Consider the following 19,534-nt stretch of genomic DNA (forward strand, 5'->3'; position numbering starts at 1 on the left):
GGATTAGGGAAATAAAATGGAAAAATTTAAAAATGGGGACAGTGAACTAAAACAGATATGTAGAAAGAAAATTAAAAGCAAAGGCACTAAGAAAAGACAAAAAATAATTTAAAAATAAAGACAGCCAACAGAATAAAAGTAGACAGAAAATATTAGAAGCAAATAGAATTAAGGAAATAAAGAAAAAAATAATAGCAACATTAAACTACAACAGGGAAGTAGAAAGAAACAAAATCTAAAAAATAATGGCAAAGAAGCAAGAAAAGAAATCATTTTTAAAAGACAGTGAAGGGGAAAAAAGTAGGCATAGAAAGAACTTTTAAAAAGTGAGAAGGATTCAGGAAATCAAGGGAAAAACTAAAAAATAGGGACAGAAAACTAAGATGGAGACGTGGAAAGAAAATTTAAAAAGAGACAGCACTAAGGAAAGACAAGAAATAATTAAAAAAAGGTAGACAAATAAAGACAGTGAATGGGGTAAAAGTAGACCAAAAAATATTAACAAGAAAGGTGATTAAGGAAATAAGGAAAACATTAAAAAATAGCAGCATTGAACTAAAAAAGAGACATAGAAAGAAAATTTTAAAAAAGAGATGGCACTAAAGAAAAAAAGAAAAAACACTTTAAAAATAAAGACAGTGAACGAGATAAAAGTAGAAAATATTAAAAGCCAAAGGATTAAGAGAGAAAAAAACTAAAAAATTGAAACAGCAAAATAAAAGGCATACATAGATACAAAAATTTTAAAGGCAACAGCACCAAGGAAAGAGAAAAAATAATTTAAAAAATAAAGGCATCAAAAGTAATAAAAGTAAGCATAGAAAGAACATTTTAAAAGGAGGCGATAAGGGAAAAATTAAAACAGAGACAGCAGGCTAGAACAGATTAAAATAGAACATATAAAAAGCAAAGGAACTAAAGAAAGGCAAGAAGTAATTAAAAAAACAGCATAATAAAGACTGGGAACAGGATAAAAGAAAATTTTAAAAAGTAACAGGGATTAGAGAAATAAATGGAAAAATTAAAAAATAGTGGCAGCGAACTTAAAGAGATGGAGAAGGAAAATTTAAAAAGTGAGGGCACTATGGAAAGACAAGAAATAATTAAAACAAATACAGGGAAATAATGACAGCTAATGGAATAAAAGGAGACAGAAAACTTTAAAAGAAACTGTGATTAAGGAAATAAGGATAACATTCAAAAATAGCATCACTGAACTAAAATGGAGATGATGAAAGAAAATCTAAAAAGCGATAGCACTAAGGAAAGACAAGAAAGGACAATTAAAAACTAAGAGCAGCAAACGGGATAAAAGTAGAACATTTTAAAAGCCAAAGGACGGAGAAAGGAAAGAACTAAAAAATAGCAGCAGTGAACTACACTGCAGAAATAATAAAAAAATGCACTAAGGAAATACAAGAAATCATTCAAAACTACAGACAGTGAACAGGAGAAAAGTGGGCAGAGAAAGAAAATTTGCAAAGCCATGAGCATTAGGGAAAAGAAGGGGAGGGAACTAAAAACTAGGGACAGCCAACTAAAGGCGGAGCAAAAAAACTTAAAACGGGAGGGCCCTAAGGAAAGACAAGAAATAATTAACTACAGCACAATAAAGACAGCAAAGGGGATAAAAGGAGACAGAAAATTTAAAAGCAATGGATATTAAAGCCATATTGAGCAAATGAAAAAACAGCGATGGCAAAGTATAAGGAAAATAAGGAAAAAATTAATCGAAACTGTGAACTAAAAGAGAGATGTAGAATTAAAAAATTGTAAAAGCAATGGCAGGAAAAACAAGAAAAAATAATTAACATCTCATGACAGCAAAGGAGATAAAAGTAGAAAATTTTAAAAACCAATGATCAAGATTAAGAAAGGAAAAAAGGAAAACCCAAATATTAAGATTAAGAAAGGAAAGCACTAAAAAATAGTGACAGCTAACTGCAACACAGACATAAATAGAAATTTTAAAAAGCAAAGGCACTAAGGATCATAAAAAAATAAAGACGGTGAACAGGATAAAAGTAGGCATAGAAATAAAACTAAAAGAAAAAGAAAGCAAACTAAAAGAGAGCTGTGGAAAGAAAATTTTAAAAGGTAGGGCACTAAAGAAAGACAAAAAATAATTAAGGATAAATGCATCAAAATAAAGACAGGAAATGGTATAAAAACAGACAAACTTTTAAAAGCAATGGTGATTAAGGAAATAAGGAAAAAATTTTAAAATCGCATCGGTGAACTAAAATGGAGATGGAAAAGAAGAATTTAAAAGTGATGGCACTAAGGAAAAACAAGAAAGAATAATTAAAAATTAATGACAGCAAACAAGATGCAAGTAGAAATTTTAAAAGCCAAAAGATTAAGAGAGGAAAGCAGTACAAAGTAGCAACATTGAACTAAAATGCAGACATAGACAGAAATTTTTAAAAGCGACAGTGCTAAGGAAAGACAAGAAATCATTAAAAATAAAGACAGTGAATGGAATAAAAGTAGGCATAGAAAGAAAACTTAAAAAGCAATCAGCATTAGGGACAGTGCACTAAAACAGAGATGCAGAAACAAAATTTTAAAAAGCGAGGACACTAAGGAAAGACAAGAAAATTAAAGACAGCAATTGGAATAAAAGCAGACAGAAAAATTTAGAAGCAATGGTGATTAAAGAAATAAGGAAAAGTTAATATAAAAAGTGACGGCAAACTAAAACAGAGATGTAGAAACAAAATTTTAAAAGTGAGGGCACTGAGGAAAGAAGAAATAATTAAAAGTAAAGACATCAAAGGGAAAAAAGTAGGCATAGAAAGAACATTTTTAAAGCAATGAAGATTAGGGAAATGAAGGGAAAATTTTAAAAATAGCAAATTAAAAGGGATGGAGAAAGAAAATCTGAAATTTTGCTTAAGTTAAAACACGCATGGAAATGTAATTTAAAAAGTGACAGGATACACAACACATGGGAATAAATAAAAAAATCTGGATAGGGATCTTTATAAAAGTAGACTTAGAATGAAAATTGAAAAAGCAATGGGGTTCAGGACAGACAGGGGAAAATTTAAAAATAAAGACAGTAAAATGGTTAAAGTAGACACAGAAAAAAAATTTTAAAAGCAAATGGGTAAAGGACAAGCAGGAAAAAAATTAAAAATGGGTAAAGAAAGCTGGTTAAAAGTTGACATAGAAAGAAAATTTTAAAAGCAAAGGCATTAAGATGTGAAAAAAAAAATTAAAATAAGAGTAGGGTGATAGAGAGAGAGACATAGGAAGAAGATTATAAAAGCGGAGGCATTAAGGAAAGACAAGGGAAAAGTTACCAAATAAGAATAGGGAGAAAAATACAGAGAGACATAGGAAGAAAATTCCAAAAGCAATTAGGTGCAAGACAGACGAGAAACAAATACAAAAGACAGTGAATTGGTCAAAGGAGACACAAAAAATTTTGAAAGCTACAGGGTACAGGATAGACAGGAAAACAAAAAATAGGGACAGCAAAGTAGATAAACTTAGACATAGAAAGAAAATGTAAAATGTGATGGCTTTAAGGAAAGACAGGAATAAATCAAAAAATAAGAATGGGGAAAAAAATAGAGACACACAAAGTAGTAAATTTTAAAGACAACAGGGTACACAACACAGGAAAGAATTAAAAACTATGGATAGGGAGCTTGATAAAAGCAGACATAGAAAGAAAATTGAAGAAGCAACAGGGTACAGGACAGACAGGACAGAATTAGAAAATAAAGACAGTGAACTGGCTAAAAGTAGCCATAGAAACAAAATTTTAAATTGACGGAGTATAGTATCGACAGGAAAAAAAATAAAAAGAAGAACAGGAAACTAAATAAATGGAGACATAGAAAGAAATTTTTTACAGCGACTGGGTACAGGACAGAGAGGGAGGAATTAAAAAATAGGGACAAGGAAGGAGATAGTGGGAGACATAGAAAAAAATTTTAAAAAGCAACAGGCTACAAGAAATACAGGAAAGAATTAAAAAATAGGAACAGGGATGACAATAGAAGGACATATTGAAAGGAAATTTTAAAAGCGAGGAGGTATGCAGATGAAAGGGAGAAATTAAAATTCAGGGAAAGGGAGCCAGATAAAAGGAATTCTTGAAAGAGACATCAAATAGCAATGGGGTACAAGAAATAAAGGGAAGAATTTTAAAAATCAAGAAAGGAAGCCTGATAGAGAGAGACCTAGAAGGAGTTCTAAAAAGCAACTAAGTACAAGAAACATAGACAAGAATTAAAACATAGGGACAGGGAGATGGATAGAGGACAACATACAAAGAAAATTTAAACAGTGATCAGGTACAAGAAATGGGAATCTTAGAAAAGCAGGGACAGGGAGATGGATAGGAGGAACCATAGAAAGAAAATTTTAAAAGCTATGGGGTGCAGGATAGAGGGAGGAATTAAAAAATAGGGACAAGGCACTGGAGAGAGAGAAATGTAGAAAGAGAAATTAAACTGCAATGGGGTACAAAAAACACAGGAAAGCATTAAAAAATAGGGAGAGGGAGCCGCAAAGAGGGAAACAGAAAAAAAATTAATAGGTGAAGTGGTACAGGGCAGAGTTCACAGAAGAGTAACAAGCTTTGGGGAGCCAGACAGGTAGGTGGGCCAGCAGAGAGGGAGACAGAAGCAGGGACAGGCAGGGAGGCAGGCAGGCAGAGAGCCGGGGAAGGGCAGCAGAGGTGGACCAGGATGCACACGAGAGAACGCGCGACTCGACGCAGCTCCTGGCACCGGCAAGAGACCTTCGCTGCCCCAATGCTTTTCTGTCTGCCTCGGCAGCAGGTGCCTCAACACTCCTCCACCACCAAGCTTCCCGTCGGCTCTCCCGTGCAGCCGATGGAGGCACTGAGCTCCCAGCACTGTGTGCTGGTAGTGCGCTCTGTCAGGGACAGCTCGGAGGGATGCTTCCTCGCTGCAGGCACTGGCCATTCCTTGCTGGAGGGAACTGCCTGCAGGACCCCCTTGGATTCCCTCCTCAGACAGTTGCCCTCCATCAGCTCCCTCAGGCAGGCATGCCTGGACAGACCCTTCCCCAGCTACAGGGAGGAATTAAAAAATAGGGACAGTGAGCCGCATAGTGGGAGACGTGGAAATAAAAAAAAGCAATGGGGTACAGGACAGACAGGGAAACATTAAGAAATAATGACAGTGAGACAGATAAGGGGATACATAGAAAGAGAAAGTGGCAGGGTACAGGAAACACGGGCAAGAATTTTAAAATAGGGACAGGGTGGAAGATAGAGGGACAAATAGAAAGAAAATTCAAAAAGCGATGGGGTACAATTCGCACAGGCAAGAATTAAAAGATAAGGCCAGGGAGCTGGTGAGAGAAATACATACATATAAAGAAATTTTAAAACAAATGGGGTGAAGGAAAGAGTGAGAAGAAATAAAAAAATAGGAAAATGGAGCCAAATAGAGGGAGGCATAGAAAGTAACTTTGAAAAGCGATGGGGTACAGAGCAGAGGGAGGTATTAAAAAAAATAGGGTCAGGGAGCTGGATAGGGGGGAGATACAGAAATGAAAATTTAAAAGTAATAGGCTACAAGGCAGTGCAGAAAACCTAAAACATAGGGAGAGGGAGCCAATTAGAGAGAGACGTAGAAAAAAATGAAAAGGCAACGGGGTACTCTACAGAGTTGGGAGAAGAATAACAAGTTTTGGGGAGCCATGCAGGTAGGTGGGCAGAGAGGGAGATGGAGGAAGGGAGGCAGGCAGACATCTGGACAAGGGTGGCAGAGATGGGCCAGGATGCAGAGGAGAGGACGCGTGACTCACCACAGCTCCTGGTGCCGGCAGGAGACCTTCACCGCCTCGGCGCTTCCCTGCCTCTTCCTCCTCTGCAGCGCCGCTTGCCCAGCCCTCACCCATTGAGCAGCAGACAGTGAATGCCTTGATGCTCCTCATCCGTAAGGCTTCCTCGATCCGTGGTGCCTCATGCACATAACCGACAGAGACACTGAGCTTCCAGCACCACGTGCTGCTGTCTGCCCTGTCGGGGACAGCTCAGAGGGATCCTTCCTTACCACAAGCACTGGCCGTTCTGTGCTGGAGGCACCTGCCTGCAGGACTCCCTCCTCAGCCCATTCCCCTTTATCAGCTTCCTCAAGCAGGCATGCCCAGGCAGCCCCCTTCACAGCTGGAGCCCCTTCATACAGCAGGGCCAGCCCCAGGTGTGTGGCCCTCCCTGGCCATACCTGGGCCTGCCCCAGCTGGAGCCCATCAGCAACAGGGGCCATTGCCAAAGCCCCGCAGCACATCACCCCCTCCCCTGCACCTCTCCACAGGCACCTGCTCTGCACCCAGGGGCTGCAAACACATCCAGGGGCACAGAGGAGGCAGCAAAAGTTTATCCATTAATTCACATAAGAAACCCCAGCTGTAAGAAATCACAAGTTTCACTGCCCAAATGCAGGAGGAGAGAGGGAAAGAGAAAAGCAGTAGGAAAGTCAGAGGGACACAGAGAAGAGATGTGGGACTGGGAGCCAGCAAATGGGATGCTGCAAACAGGAGAGGGATGGGGAGGAGGACAACAGTGTAGAGAGAGCACAGAGATGGAGGAATAAGTAAGAGAGCCAGGGAGCAGGAGAGAGAGGCGGAAGGGACCAGCAGGACAACAAGATAGAGACAAGACAAGGGACAGGGAAAAATTCTAAAGGGGGGGGGAACATAGGCAAGAAATTAAAAAATAGAAACAGCCCGATAGAGGTAGACATAGAAAGAAAATTCTCAAAAAGCAACAGGGTGCAAGAAACATAGGCAAGAACTAACAAACAAATAGGGACAGGGAGCTAGAAAGAGGGAGAGAGAGAAAGAAAGTGTAAAAAGTGACAGGGTACAGGACAGAGAGGCAAGAATTAAGAGTTAGAGACAGAGATGGATAGAGGGAGACATAGAAAGAACATTTTCTAAGTGACAGGATACAAGAATCATACACGAGAATTAAAAAATAAGTACATGGAGCTGCATAGAGGGAGATGTAGGAAGAAAATTTGAAAAGCGACAGGGTACAAGAAACACTGGCAAAAAGTGAAAGAGAGAGGGAAAGGTAGCAAGAAAATTTAAAAAGCAACTGAGTTTGAGAAATATATGCAAGATTTTAAAAAATAGGGATGGAGAAGTAGAAAGTAAGTTTCAAAAGCAATGAGGTACAAGAAACATAGGCAAGAATTAAAAAATAGGGACAGGGAGCCCTATAGAAAGCAACTGTGGTGGGTTGACCTCAGCTGGCTGCCAGGTGCCCACCAAGCCGCTCTATCGCTCCCCCTCCTCAACAAGTCAGGGGAAGAAAATACAAGAAAAAAACTTGTAGGTCAAGATAAGGACAAAGAGATCACTCACCCATTACTGTCACAGGCAAAACAGACTCAACTTGGGGTAATTAAATTTATTGTCAATCAAAATCAAGAGTAGGATAATAAGAAATAAGAACAAATCTAAAAAACACCTTGCTCTTTTTTCCTGGGCTCATCTTCATGACTCCTGACTTCCCTACATCCCACCCCCGAGCAATGCAGGGGGACAGGGAGCAGGGGCCGCACTCAGTTCATCACACATCATCTCTGCCGCTCCTTCCTCCTCATGCTCTTCTTCTGCTCCAGCGTGGGCTCCCCTCCACAGGGCCACAGGTGCTGCCAGGAGCCTGCTCCAGCGCAAGCTCTCCACGGGGTCACAGCTTCCTTCAGGCACATCCCCCTGCTGCAGCGTGGGGTCCTCCATAGGCTGCAGGTGGATGTCTGCTCCACCACGGACCTCCACGGGCTCCAGGAGGACGACCTGCCTCGCCATGGCCTTCACCACAGCCTGCAGGGGAATCTCTGCTCCGGTGCCTGGAGCACCTCCTCCCCCTCCTTCTTCACTGACCTTAGTGTCTGCAGGGCTGTTTCACACTCACGGTTTCTCTATCACAGCGTCTGCGCAGCATTTTTTACCCCTTCTTAAATGTCCATTCCAGAGGCACAACCAGCACTGCCGATGGGCTCAGCTTGGACCAGCTGCAGATCCATCTTGGAGCTGGAAGTGGCTGTGCCTGACACGGGAGCAACTCCTGGTGTCTCCTCGCAGAACCCACCCCTGCAGCCCCTGCCCTGCCCCACCTAACAAAACCTTGCCACGTAAACCCAATCCAACAGCGATCGCCTGCAGGACAGAGAAGGGGGACTGAAAAATAGGGAAAGGGAGCCACAGAGGGAGAGGTACAGGGGGGAAAAATAGCAATGGGCTACAGGCCAGAGAGGAGGAAGCGACAGGGAATCAGCCTGAGAGAGATGGAGAAAAACAAAGAATAGCGATGGGCCACAGGGCAGAGAGGGAGGATTTTAAAAAGGGGACAGTGAGGTGGACAGAGATAAACTGAGAAATGCCAAAAAACCTTGATGAGCTGAAGGGGAGAGACAGGGGAATTAAAGAATAGGGACATGGAGCCAGACAGAGAGAGAAAAATAAAGACAAAAAGCAGCTGTGGGACAGAGAGGGAAGAAGTTAAAAGACAGGGACAGGGACCTGGAATGAGAGAATTTAAGACAGAAAAAGTCTATCTAGGGCAGGGACAGAGGAATTAAAAAATAGGGACATGAAGACAGAGAGGTGAGGTGCGGGAATTGTGAAGGGCTAAAGGGCAGACGAGGAAAAATTTAAAAAGTTGGGATAGGAAGACAGATGGAGAAAGACAAAAATAGTTATGGGCTGCAGGACAGAGACAGAGGATGAAAAAAAGGACAGGGAACAGGACAGAAGCACAGAGAGAGAAAGAAAACATAGGGGTAGAACAACAGATAAAGAGGGGGACTCGGAGAATGAGGGAGGGAGAGGTGCAGGGAAGCGGAAAAAAATGACAGCAGCAAGAGAAAGAGAAGGTGGGGCAGGGAAGGACCAGGATGCAGAACAGGGACGACACGGCCCCAGGGGTCCAGGACTCACTGCAGCTCCCGCTCTCCAAGCTGCTTGGAGAACTGGAGAGCTCGGACGTGTCTTTGTCTCTCTCTCCCCTGGCCCCGTAGCTCCGGTTGCTTGACTGTCATCCACCTAAGAGAACAGACTGGTGTCTTACAGCTCTTACAATACAAGGCCTCCCAGATACGTAGCCTCACACGTGCACGTGCTACCGGGCTGTACTGTGCTTCCCATTATGCATACGGACCCTGCAATGCACGTTGGCAATTGGATCTGCTGAGGGCTACGCTAAGAGGGATCCTTCCTCACACTGAGAGGCAGGCTGTCTCCTGTCTGCAGCTGGAGGCAGCTGCTGGCTGGCTCCTCTTTATTTTATTCTTCAGCTGCTTTACCTTTTTCTGCCCTCTCCAGCTTCAGCCGCGGCAGCTCCTGTCCACAGCCAGGAAGCGTCCAGCTGTCCATTTTTGCCCATGCCGCTAGGAGAACGAGGCCAAAGGCAACCCACACAAACCTGAGCCAGATGCAATCACCAGCATCCCTGGAGAGGAACCACCAACCGAGTCCTCAGTGCTGCCTCTGGGAGAGCGAAAGAACAAGCGACCATTATCCACAGGGACGACTGTAGCTCTCCTCAGGCAGGAACCCCTCCTTCTGCAGGAGCTGCTGGAGACGCCGCTCTTTCCCTGAACTGATGCTAATGGCACCTGCATTTAAGGAGAATAAAGCATATTCAAGGGCCAGCTTGCTGCCATGAGGACAGGGTTTGGGGGCAGTCCAGGCCTACAGGACAGGCTTCAGGGGAGGTGCTGGAGCTGGGGGCAGCTGCCTGGGGCGAGCAGGGCTGGAGGAGTTTTGTTGAGTTGGGGAGGCACCCAGCGCCTTTTCCAGAGGGTGGGCACCCAGAGGGGTGGGGGCAGCCATCTCCTGCCCCTCTTCCTGCATCCTCTCCACCAGCTCTCAGAAAATCCCTGGGACCTGCCCTGATGGGGCCTGACTCCAACTGAGTTCAGCCTGCTGCACCGGTGGGTTGGAAACATCCTTGCAACTCGGACTCGTAGGCACTCTCAGGCAGGCGTGCCCCAGCATCCCCTGGGTCCCATCCCCTGGGGCGGCAGCCCTTTTACACAGAGGGGCCATCACCATCAGCCTCACTGGCCCCCCTGGGGCTCCTCCAGCCCCAGCCCACAGCTGCAGCCATGGCCCCTGACACCCACCTTGTAACCGGCTCCCCTGGACTCTGACAGCCACTCACCAAGTACAACAGAGTACAAACGCAGCCACGAGTGCAAAGGAGACAGCAAGTGTTTATTTGTTAATGCGTATAAGTCCTGGGAGTGAGTCTGCTATGGGGCTCAGTACCTGTACACTCACCCTTGCCCCAGGACAAGTCGGCAGTCGTTACTGGAGCAGCAGATACAGGAAACAAACATACAGCGATGAGGAGCAAGACAGAGAAACAGAAAGAAAAAAAATAAAATTAGGGAGAAGGACTGAGGAGCAGAGGAAGAAAGGTACAGGGAAAAGGACAATGAGATGGATCAGTCAATAAAAAGGGATGAGGAGCCCTGGAGGGACATGGCGGAAGAAAAACAGGGGCAGGGAGCAGGACAGAGGGAAAGAGAGATAAAACGATGAGCAGGGAGGCAGGCAGACAGACAGAGAAACTGAATGAGAGGAATAAGGGAGGGAGGGAGGGAGACTAAAAGACAGGGAACAAACCAGGGTGATTGAGGAGAAGAGAGAGAGACAGACAGATCAGGACAAAGAGAGGGAGAAAGAAAAACCAGTGCTGGGCTGCAGGATGAGGAAAAAAGGGAGCAGGACAGAGGGGAATAATGGAACAAGTGAGCTGGGCAGGGGGGTATAGCGAGAAACGATGGGAGAAACAGTGGTATGGAGATATACAGGCAAAGAGTTAGGGGGAGGATAGAGGACGAAAAAGAAGAGAGAAAAAGAAGAGAGAAAGAAAGAAACACTAGAGACAGAGGAGGAAAGTGACAGGACCAAGGCAGAGAGATGGAGAAAGCAAGGAAAAAACAGTGATGGGTAGCAGGCCAGAGGGACAAGGAAAGACTGGACGAAGGACAGAGCGATCTGGAAAACAGGTGAGGGACAGGGAGCCAGAAAGCGGGATGCTGCAAAAGAGAGAGGGACAAGGAGCAGGATGCTGAGATGGAGAGCAAACAAGAGCAACAGAGAGAACAACAGAGAGGTGGACCACAAGAACAAACAGGAACAGAGAGGGGAAGCAATAAAAAATAGGGACAGGGAGCAGCACAAAGGGTCAGAGAGAGTAAGAGATGAACAGGAAGGAAGACAGGGACAGTGAGATATGGAATGAAAAAAAACAGCGACAGTGACCAAGACAAAGGGATAGAGAGAGGAGGGAGGAAGGCGAGAGAGAGGAAGGCAGGGACACGGAGCGGCACGTACAGGTGCAAAGAGGAAAAGAATGCCAGGGAACAGGCTAGAGAAATGGGGGGGGGGGTGGGGGGTGGGACACACAGATGCAGATCAGGAGAAAGAGATGGAAAAGGAAAAAACAGTGACGGGCTGCAGGACAGAGACAGAAGATGAAAAAAAGGAGTGAGAGGAAGCAGGACAAAAGCACAGAGAGGAAAAAAAAGGAGGGTAGTAAAACAAGGATAAAGGGAGGGAGGAAGAGGGAGCAGGACAGAAGAACAGAGAGAAGAAAATAGGTACAGGAAAGGGGGCAGGGGGAAATCACAGCAGCGTGCAAAAGAGAGGGGCCCAGGGGAAAGGGAGGGAGGACCCAGGACACAGAAGAGGGGCGACAGGGCCCTGGGGGCCCAGAACTCACGGCAGCTCTCGCTCTTGGTGCTGCCAGGAGAATTGGCCAGTTCAGACGCTTCTTCCTCCTTCTCTCCTCCCTCCCTCTTCTGTAACTCTGGTCGCTCGGCTGTCCTCCACCTAAGAGGATACATGGGTGTCTCACAGCTCTTGCGAGACAAGGTTTCCCAGACACGTAGCCTCGCTCGCTCACGCACTACCCGGCCGCACTGCGCTTTGGGTTACACATACAGACCCTGCGGTGCATGTTAGCGGTCTGGCCTGCTGCAGACTACGAAGAGGGATCCTTCGTCACCCGGAGAGGCAGGCTCTCTCTTGCCTGCAGCGGGAGGCAGCTGTCAGCTGGATGGCCTTCCATTTCTTCTTCTTTACCTTTCTCCGGCCTCTCCAGCTTCAGCTGCGGCAGCTCCTGTCCGCAGCCAGTAAGCGCTCCGCCTGTCCCTTTTCACCCCCACCGCAAGGAGAGTGAGGTCAGGCAGAGACAACCCACGCAAGCCTGAGGCAGGTGCTGTCAGCAGCATCCCCAGGGGAGGAACGGACAACCGCATCCTCAGCGCGGCCTCTGGGACAGGGAAAGAAGAAGCGGCGACCGTTATTACCATAGATCCCCCCTGGCCAAACCTTCTCCTTCTGCAGGGGCTTCTAGAGACACCATTCTTCCCCCGCACTGCTGGTAACAGCACCCGCGCTAAGGGAGAATCCAGCCCATTTGAGGGCCAGCTTGCGGCCTTCACGACAGGGCTTGGGGGCGATCTGGTGCTATGGGACAGGCTTCAGGGGAGGTGCTGGAGCAGGGGGCAGCTTCACGGGGCAAACGGGGCCAGGGGAGGCTCAGGGGGAGATCTGGCAAGTTGGGGAGGCGCCCCGCCTCTGCGCCTGGGGGATATCCACCTCCTTCCCCTCTTCCCTTCTGTCAGCTTTTGGGTAACTCCCTGGGGCTGCCCTGGCCCAGCTCGCCTCCAACAGACCAAGAGCCTTCCGCAGCGGGCAGGTTGAAGCTTCCCATCCCACCATCCCCAGGCGGCCAGCAGGCAGGAGACACCCCTGCACCCTCAAAGGAGCTCGCTCGCCTCTCTGGTGCTCCTGGCCCTCACCCACCACTGGGAATCTCACCCAGCATGCCGCCATGCCGGGAGCTGTAGTTTTTACCAACGTGGCTGCTGGGCAGCCTCATTGTTCTCGGGCGCATGCGGTGCGGCATAGCCCTTGCTACCACCACGGCCCCCACGGCGCGGCACGAGGTGCGGTTTTGTTGCCAGTTTCGTTTTCCCAAGCAGCCACCCCTTTACAGGGAGGGGTCGGCGCCACCAGCCTCACTGCCCGCACCTGGGGCTTCTCCAGCCCCGGCCCCCACAGCATGTCACCTCCTACCCTGGGCTCCATCACAGCCCCTTGCCTGCTGCAAAGAGAGTGCAAATGCAGCCGTGAGGGCAAAGAAGAAGGCGAGTGTGTATTCAGTCACGCACATAACAAGTCCCAGGAGCGAGTATGCAGCAGGGCTCGGGGCCCCTGACGCTCCCCCTCGCCCGGGGACACCTCAGCAGTCGATCCCGGAGCCACACTCATTGGTTTGGTGGGGAACGGATGGTCGGTCGGCTGGCTCCCGGAGCAATGGGCTGCTGGGCAGAGGTGGAGGCTGCCAAAAATGAGGAGCAGGGTGCAGGACACTAGAAGAGAAGAGAAAAGTGGCAGCCGGCTGGACAGGGGGGTGTAGCGAGAAAGCACGAGGCAGGGAACGGGACAGTGAGAGAAGGACAGGGACAAGGGAGCCCCAGAGAGGTGGGGAAAGAAGCAGCAAGGAGAGAGGAAGAGAGGCAGCAGAAAGAAGGAGAGGGAGCAGGACAGAGACTGACAAAGAAGGACGGCAAGCGGGATGGAGATGCAGGAAAAACCTGGGACAGGCAGCACGACAGAGAGGGAGGAAATAAGAATAGGGGCAGGAAGCCAGACCAAGAGAGATGGGGAAAGACAAAAAAGTGACAAGAAGAGGGCAGAGAGGGAAGAATTAAACACCAGGGACAAGGAGCCAGGAGAGTGAACAGTAGAGGGAAGGGGCAGGAGGGAGGGAAACAACACAAGACAAACCACATAGCTACATGCTACAGGGCAGAGAGGGAAGAATTAAGAAATAGGGACAGGGAGCCAGACAGAGAGCCAGAGAAAGAAACAATACCAACGGGCTACAGGACAGAGAAGGAGGAATGTAAAAATAGGAAGCCGGAGCTGGGCAGAGAGAGATGGAAAAAGAAAAAATAGCCAGGGGCAACAGAGCAGAGAGAGGGAGGAAGGAAAAAACAGGGATCCAGATCTGAACAGAAAGAGACAGTGAGAGAAAATGATAGCAACAGGCTACAGGGAAGAGAGGGAGGAATGAAAATATAGGTACGAGGACCCAGACACAGCGTGACACACGCAGGAAGTATAGCAACAGCTAGAGAGCAGAGAAGGAGGAATTGAAACATACGGAGAGGGAGCTAGGGGCGGGGAGGGGAGAAAGACAGGCTACAGGGAAGAGAAGGAGGAATTTAAAAATTGGCACCCAGAGCCAGACAGAGATGGAGAAAGAAGAAACTGAAAAACAGGGAGCGGGAGCCAGCCAGAGAGAGAGACAAAGAAAGGAAAAACCACAATGGGCTCCAAGACAGAGAGGGAGGAATTTCAAAAAGGAGGGGACAGGGAGCCGGACAGAGTGTGATGAAGAAAGGCGTGGGGTGGGGGGGAACCAACTCCAACAAGCTACAGGGCAAAGAGGGAGCGATTAAAGACTTGGGACAGAGAATGGAAAAATAGTGACAGGCTGCAGGGCAGAGAGGGAGGAATTTAAAAAATCATCATCTTGAACTGGACTGAGAGAGACAGAAAATAAAAATGGTGATAGCTAACAGAGCAGAGAAAGAGGAATTAAAAATGGTTTGCTATTCATTGCTCACCTTGCCCAACAAGCTCGAGGCGGACATTCTGCTCGGCATGTAGTTCTGCGAGTCGCTTTACGCCTTCAAAACAGAGCCTTAGCTAGTCCAATAGGCACCGACAGGGACACCTGCCCTCCATCACTGCATGCCGATCTACCTTCTCACAACGCTCCGCTCGCCTCGTCCCTTCGGTGTCCAGCTCCCTACTGTGCATCTGCAGTGACAATAATACGAAGTCAAACGGATGCTGACAAATACCCTAGCAAACAGTGAGCCTTCCCCATTCCTACTCCTTCACTCTCATCTACTAACCTTGTTGATTCGTGCTTTGCGCTCTGACCTGCCAGGCTGACGCAGCACATCAGTGAGTTCAAGAAAAAGACAAACAGTAATACCTGTAAGAAGTAGACACCCTTCCCTCTTCTTTCCCCTACCCCAACAGCCACATCCCAGACTCACCCGTTCCCCTAGCCTGCTAACACAGCTCTGCTCACCTCCCATGCCGCGCCTCTGGGGTCAGCATCCATGTCAGGCGCCCACTCGCATAGTCTGTCCTTCTCCAAAGACTCAGGAACCATAACCTTCGATGCCAGGCTCGCCTCAAGAGCTTGTGGAGACACACACCAATGTTATATACTGCTTTTGCAAAAGAGAGAGCCCACCATGCAAAACAGACTAACAAATCCCTTTTACATACTCAGGCAACACAGAGACCCCAAAAGCACAACTCCCAAACGATCGACCTCAACCTCCATCATGGCCCACAATGCCATTCCTTGCCTTTACTGTTGTGTCTTGCTCAACGGTCCTGCTTAGCCCAGACCTATTACTTAAACCGCAAGAATAAGTCAAACCACTCACCAACACACAAAAATTACAGTTACTGCCAGATGACTCAAATATAGGCAAAGACCGATAGGCCAAACACCAAAAGACCTACAAGTAGCAAATGACCGTGGCTGGTGTAACGACAGACTCTTCCTTTACGGATAAGTAACTCCTAAATGAACCCATGAACTGCAGCATGGAGAACCCCTCGGTGGACAGCACGCTCGCATGGGAGCACTGACGTATAGGGGACAGGACAGTGGGCTGCCCCAGGTTGCTTGCATACAGAATGCTACTATTAGACTGCACTATAAAGTCTGGGCACAGAGGGCGGCGCTGGGGGCACCACAGTGTGCAAAGGGTGGCGCAGGAGACCTCAGAGTTCTGGAGGGTATATTTTAATGTATCTTAATGTACCCAATGCTTTCCAAGATGAGACTTGTCTGATGTTCGGCCCTGCATGTTGTGATGCAAAGGCCCAGTTTACACAGCGTCCCTCATGACTTTGTCGTACCTCCCATTGGCTGTGGAGAGACTAAAACAGAACAGACCTCATGGAGAGCCAAATCCAACTGCAAAATCCATCTGAGTAAGGCTGATGAACCCGCCTCCCTTTCCCAACCAGCCCCTGGTCCCAAAACTTTAGAAGCCCCTTCTCTTCTCCTGAACTGGCAGGGAAGGAAGGCCACTCCTTCCTGACAGCTCCTGCCCTGTATTTGCACACCTGAACCCCCCGTGTCAGCCACTCCTTGAGAGCTGTTCTTCCGAGCTTCACACCTTCAAAACAAAAAAAAAAAAAAAAAAAAAAAAAAACACCCCAAACCGTAATGTAGTCATATAGGCACCAGTCGCATCTTCTCTCCGACGCCACATGCCAGTCCACCTTCTTATGGCACTCCACTCACCTCCTCCATCGCTCTTTGGTGCGCATCTTGTCCCTCTGCAAAAAAAAATTATTAAACAAGTCCAACTTGACCGACTCTACACGGGTGAGGCAAGGCATTCAAGACTACGGATGCCTACTAAGGGGCACACCAAACTTGCTGAGCACAAAGAGCCAGGGGGACATCGAGACCCGAGGAAGGCAGAACAAAGGACACGGACTACACAACAGGACAGGCGGGAACTGCCCTGCCTGGCACCTGCTTGCATTGCGTGGGAGAGACCCCACGTCCTCCATCTGCGCCCAAACACAGCCGAGCCTGAAGAGCCCTCTCCACTGTGCTGAATTCAGCCCTACCCCCTGCCTGCCTCACTTTGCAACCTCTCTCCACCCCCCGCCACCTCCCATGGCATCTGCCCCTCAACTTTACTTTCAGAGGGCTACAGGTCAGGTCCCATCCTCCACAAAGTCTGCCCCAGCTATTTAAGATGTTGCTGCTATCACCAGGTTCTTCTTGATCACCTGCACAAACAGAGCGCTGCCAGTCAGATGGGCCAACGCTGGCCTCTTCCACAGCAACGTCCTCCTCGGAAGCACTACATCGCTCAGCTCAGAAGCTATGGCTGCCACCCCTCTGCTCTTCTCATCTCTCCCAGGTTAACTCAAATCCTCAGTATTTCTGCAGAAAGCCTGCGCAGCAGCTGCAAAAGCCAAGGGAAACGCACTACCAAGAGGCCTTGTGGTACTGTGGGATCCAACTGATCCCAAGAACAACCAGCAGAGTGGGCGTCTTGTGGTGGACATACCCCTGGCCTCACACACCACCCCAACCGCAATCACCTGGGGAAGGGGAGCACCATGGAGAGACACCTGGACAAGTCTCCTGCTCTGGCTTGGGGACACGGGGGACTGTTATTGGAAACAACAACAACAGTAACATTTTTACCACAACTCTGTGTATCACACAAACAAGGTAAGGAGCCCTCTGCCCTCTAGAGCACCCCAGGGCCTCTGCCGAGGGCCGCAGGGGGCCCTGCTGCCCTCCAGAGCGCCCCTAACCCCGTCCTAACCCCTACATCCACTACCGCAGACCAACATGGCCGACGGGCCGCCCTGGCTGAGAACTACAGCTCCCGGCATGCCCCGCGGCCGGGCGCGACTCCAGCTCTCCCCACGGGCCCCGGGCCCCTCAGCCCCGCACCCAGCCGCAGCGGGGCAGCTCAATATCTGGCACCCCATCGCCGGCCACGGATGCCCGAGCTCACTATCCGGCACCGCTCCGGAACCGCCGTGGCCATGACAGACCCGGTGGAAGCGCCTCCCCCTCTCCGGGCAGAAGGAAAAATGGCGGCCGGAAGCGGAGGCCCCTCCTTCCGCCTCGGCACGCGCCGGGGGGGGGGGGTGGTGGTGTACCCGCACGTCCGGCGGTTCTGATTGGGCATTGACTCCCAGGCGTGGGCGGGACTTCCCTTCCGGACCGAGCCCTGCTTCCGGTAGGGGCGGGGGCGGTGGTCGGCGGGGACGGAGGTGTCGCTGCCAGATAGTGAGAACGGGCGGGGCCGTTTGAGGGGTGGGGGGGTGGGGGGGGGGCAGATAGTGATCCCGGGGCCGGGCAGGGTCCCCCGTGAGGCGGGGGTGCGACCGGGGTCCCCATCCCTCTCTGTCCCCCACCCGAGGCCGCCATGAGCCTGCAGTGGACGGCAGTCGCCACCTTCCTCTACGCTGAGGTCTTCCTCGTTCTCCTGCTCTGCGTCCCCTTCGTCTCGGCTGCCAGGTGGGGCGGGAGGGGCATCCCTGGGGCTGGGGGGGGGTGTCCCGGGGCTGTGAGGGGGGGTGTCCCGGGGCTGCGAGGGGGGGGTGTCCCGGGGCTGCGAGGGGGGGGGGTCCCGGGGCTGCGAGGGGGGATCCCGGCTCCTATCCCCAGCCTCTGCCCCCCTAGATGGCAGAAGATCTTCAAGTCGCGCCTGGTGGGCCTGGCCGTGGCCTATGGCAACACCGTCTTCATCGTCCTCATCGTCATCCTTGTCCTCCTGCTCTTCGGTGGGTGCTGGCACTGCCCCCCCAGGGGGTGGGGGGTGGGGGGCAGGCCGCCCCCCCCCCCCCCCCACTGACACCCGCTTCCCGCAGATGCCCTGCGGGAGACCCGTAAGTACGACGTGACAGAGCGGGTGGCCCTGCAGAGCAGCCCCGGGGCCCTCGAGCACTTCCACATGAAGCTTTTCCGGGCCCAGCGCAACCTCTACCTGGCCGGCTTCGCCCTCCTGCTCTCCTTGTGAGTGGGGGGGGGGCCGGGGGGGGGGCCGGGGGGGCCGCGGGGCCCGGCTCACCCTGCCTCCCGCAGCCTCCTGCGCCGCCTGGTCACCCTCATCTCGCAGCAGGCCGTGCTGGGCGCCTCCAGCGAGGCCTTCCGGAAACAGGCGGAAGGTGCCAGCCAGGCCGCCCGTCGCTACATGGAGGACAACGATGCCCTGCGGAAGGTATTGCAGCCAGCAGCGGTGGGGAAGGGGATGCCCCGGGTGCCTCAGGCCCTGACGTGCCCCCCGTGTCCCCCCCTCCAGCAGCTGCAGGAGGCGGGGGGTGATGGGGGCAGCCCCTCCCCCTGCCACGACGAGAACGAGACCCTCAAGGCCAAGGTGGAGAAGCTGAAGGAGGAGCTGGCGGCCAGCAAGCGCAGTATGGGGGCAGGGTGGGGGAGCTGGGGGTGTTATGGGGGGGGGGGCTGTGGGTTTTGGGGGTGGTCCTGACACCCCCACCCCCCCTCAGCTCTGGAGAAGGCAGAGAATGAGGTACAGGCCATGCGGCGCCAGGCTGAGGGGCTGACGCGAGAGTACGACCGGCTGCTGGACCAGCACGCCCGCCTGCAGGTATGGGGGGCCCTAAACCCCCCCCCGTGCCCCCCCAACCCCACACCTCCCCTGACCCTGCGCCCTGCCCCACAGGCAGCCCACGACGGCCCCCGGGACAAGAAGGAGGAGTGATGGACCAGGCCACGCCCGCACTTACATTTGGGGATCCCCTGCTCTGTGGCAGCATTCTGGGGGTGTCTGAGCCCCCCTTTGCCCCTTTCAGGGGGGGTCCCCGGCTGTGGGGCCACCCCCCACCAGCTTCTGCTTCAATAAACACATGGGATCAGGCCAGGCTCGTCTCTGTCCCCCAACCCCTCGGGGACCCCCCGACCACCCCAGGTCCT

The 19,534-nt window shown here is 50.2% G+C and overlaps 2 protein-coding genes across 34 annotated transcripts; one reads left to right on the plus strand and one right to left on the minus strand.

Moving 5' to 3' along the window:
- Positions 1-6,173: 6,173 nt before the first annotated feature.
- LOC148054004 (uncharacterized) lies at positions 6,174-17,734 on the minus strand. 31 transcript variants are annotated; one of them, XM_087771335.1, is made up of 13 exons: positions 17,546-17,723; positions 17,185-17,253; positions 16,367-16,401; positions 16,186-16,238; positions 15,128-15,240; positions 14,946-14,981; positions 14,791-14,847; positions 14,652-14,714; positions 13,188-13,388; positions 11,957-12,283; positions 11,732-11,841; positions 8,938-9,614; positions 6,175-8,047 (listed from the first exon to the last, which is right to left on the minus strand). In XM_087771335.1, the coding sequence occupies exons 1-9, from the start codon at positions 17,581-17,583 to the stop codon at positions 13,259-13,261; spliced, it is 594 nt and encodes a 197-aa protein (XP_087627461.1). In that variant the 5' UTR covers positions 17,584-17,723; the 3' UTR covers positions 6,175-8,047; positions 8,938-9,614; positions 11,732-11,841; positions 11,957-12,283; positions 13,188-13,258. The 31 variants fall into 31 exon arrangements, 25 of the variants coding, with proteins under 25 accessions (XP_087627466.1, XP_087627475.1, XP_087627479.1 ...); XM_087771332.1 differs by having other exon boundaries at positions 6,180-9,042; positions 9,303-9,614; XM_087771333.1 differs by adding an exon at positions 10,282-10,311 and having other exon boundaries at positions 6,180-9,486.
- A 79-nt stretch (positions 17,735-17,813) lies between these two features.
- Positions 17,814-19,478, plus strand: BCAP31 (B cell receptor associated protein 31). 3 transcript variants are annotated; one of them, XM_087771326.1, is made up of 8 exons: positions 17,814-17,837; positions 18,021-18,118; positions 18,284-18,384; positions 18,472-18,616; positions 18,686-18,821; positions 18,903-19,017; positions 19,108-19,208; positions 19,284-19,478. In XM_087771326.1, the coding sequence occupies exons 2-8, from the start codon at positions 18,027-18,029 to the stop codon at positions 19,320-19,322; spliced, it is 729 nt and encodes a 242-aa protein (XP_087627452.1). In that variant the 5' UTR covers positions 17,814-17,837; positions 18,021-18,026; the 3' UTR covers positions 19,323-19,478. The 3 variants fall into 3 exon arrangements, with proteins under 3 accessions (XP_087627452.1, XP_087627451.1, XP_087627453.1); XM_087771325.1 differs by having other exon boundaries at positions 17,820-17,887; XM_087771327.1 differs by lacking the exon at positions 17,814-17,837 and having other exon boundaries at positions 17,914-18,118; positions 18,906-19,017.
- Positions 19,479-19,534: the final 56 nt, after the last annotated feature.

The sequence above is a fragment of the Nipponia nippon genome, unplaced genomic scaffold (assembly GCF_047370975.1).
Source record: "Nipponia nippon isolate SJK-2023a ecotype South Korea unplaced genomic scaffold, ASM4737097v1 scaffold_35, whole genome shotgun sequence".
Taxonomy (NCBI): Eukaryota; Metazoa; Chordata; class Aves; order Pelecaniformes; family Threskiornithidae; genus Nipponia; species Nipponia nippon.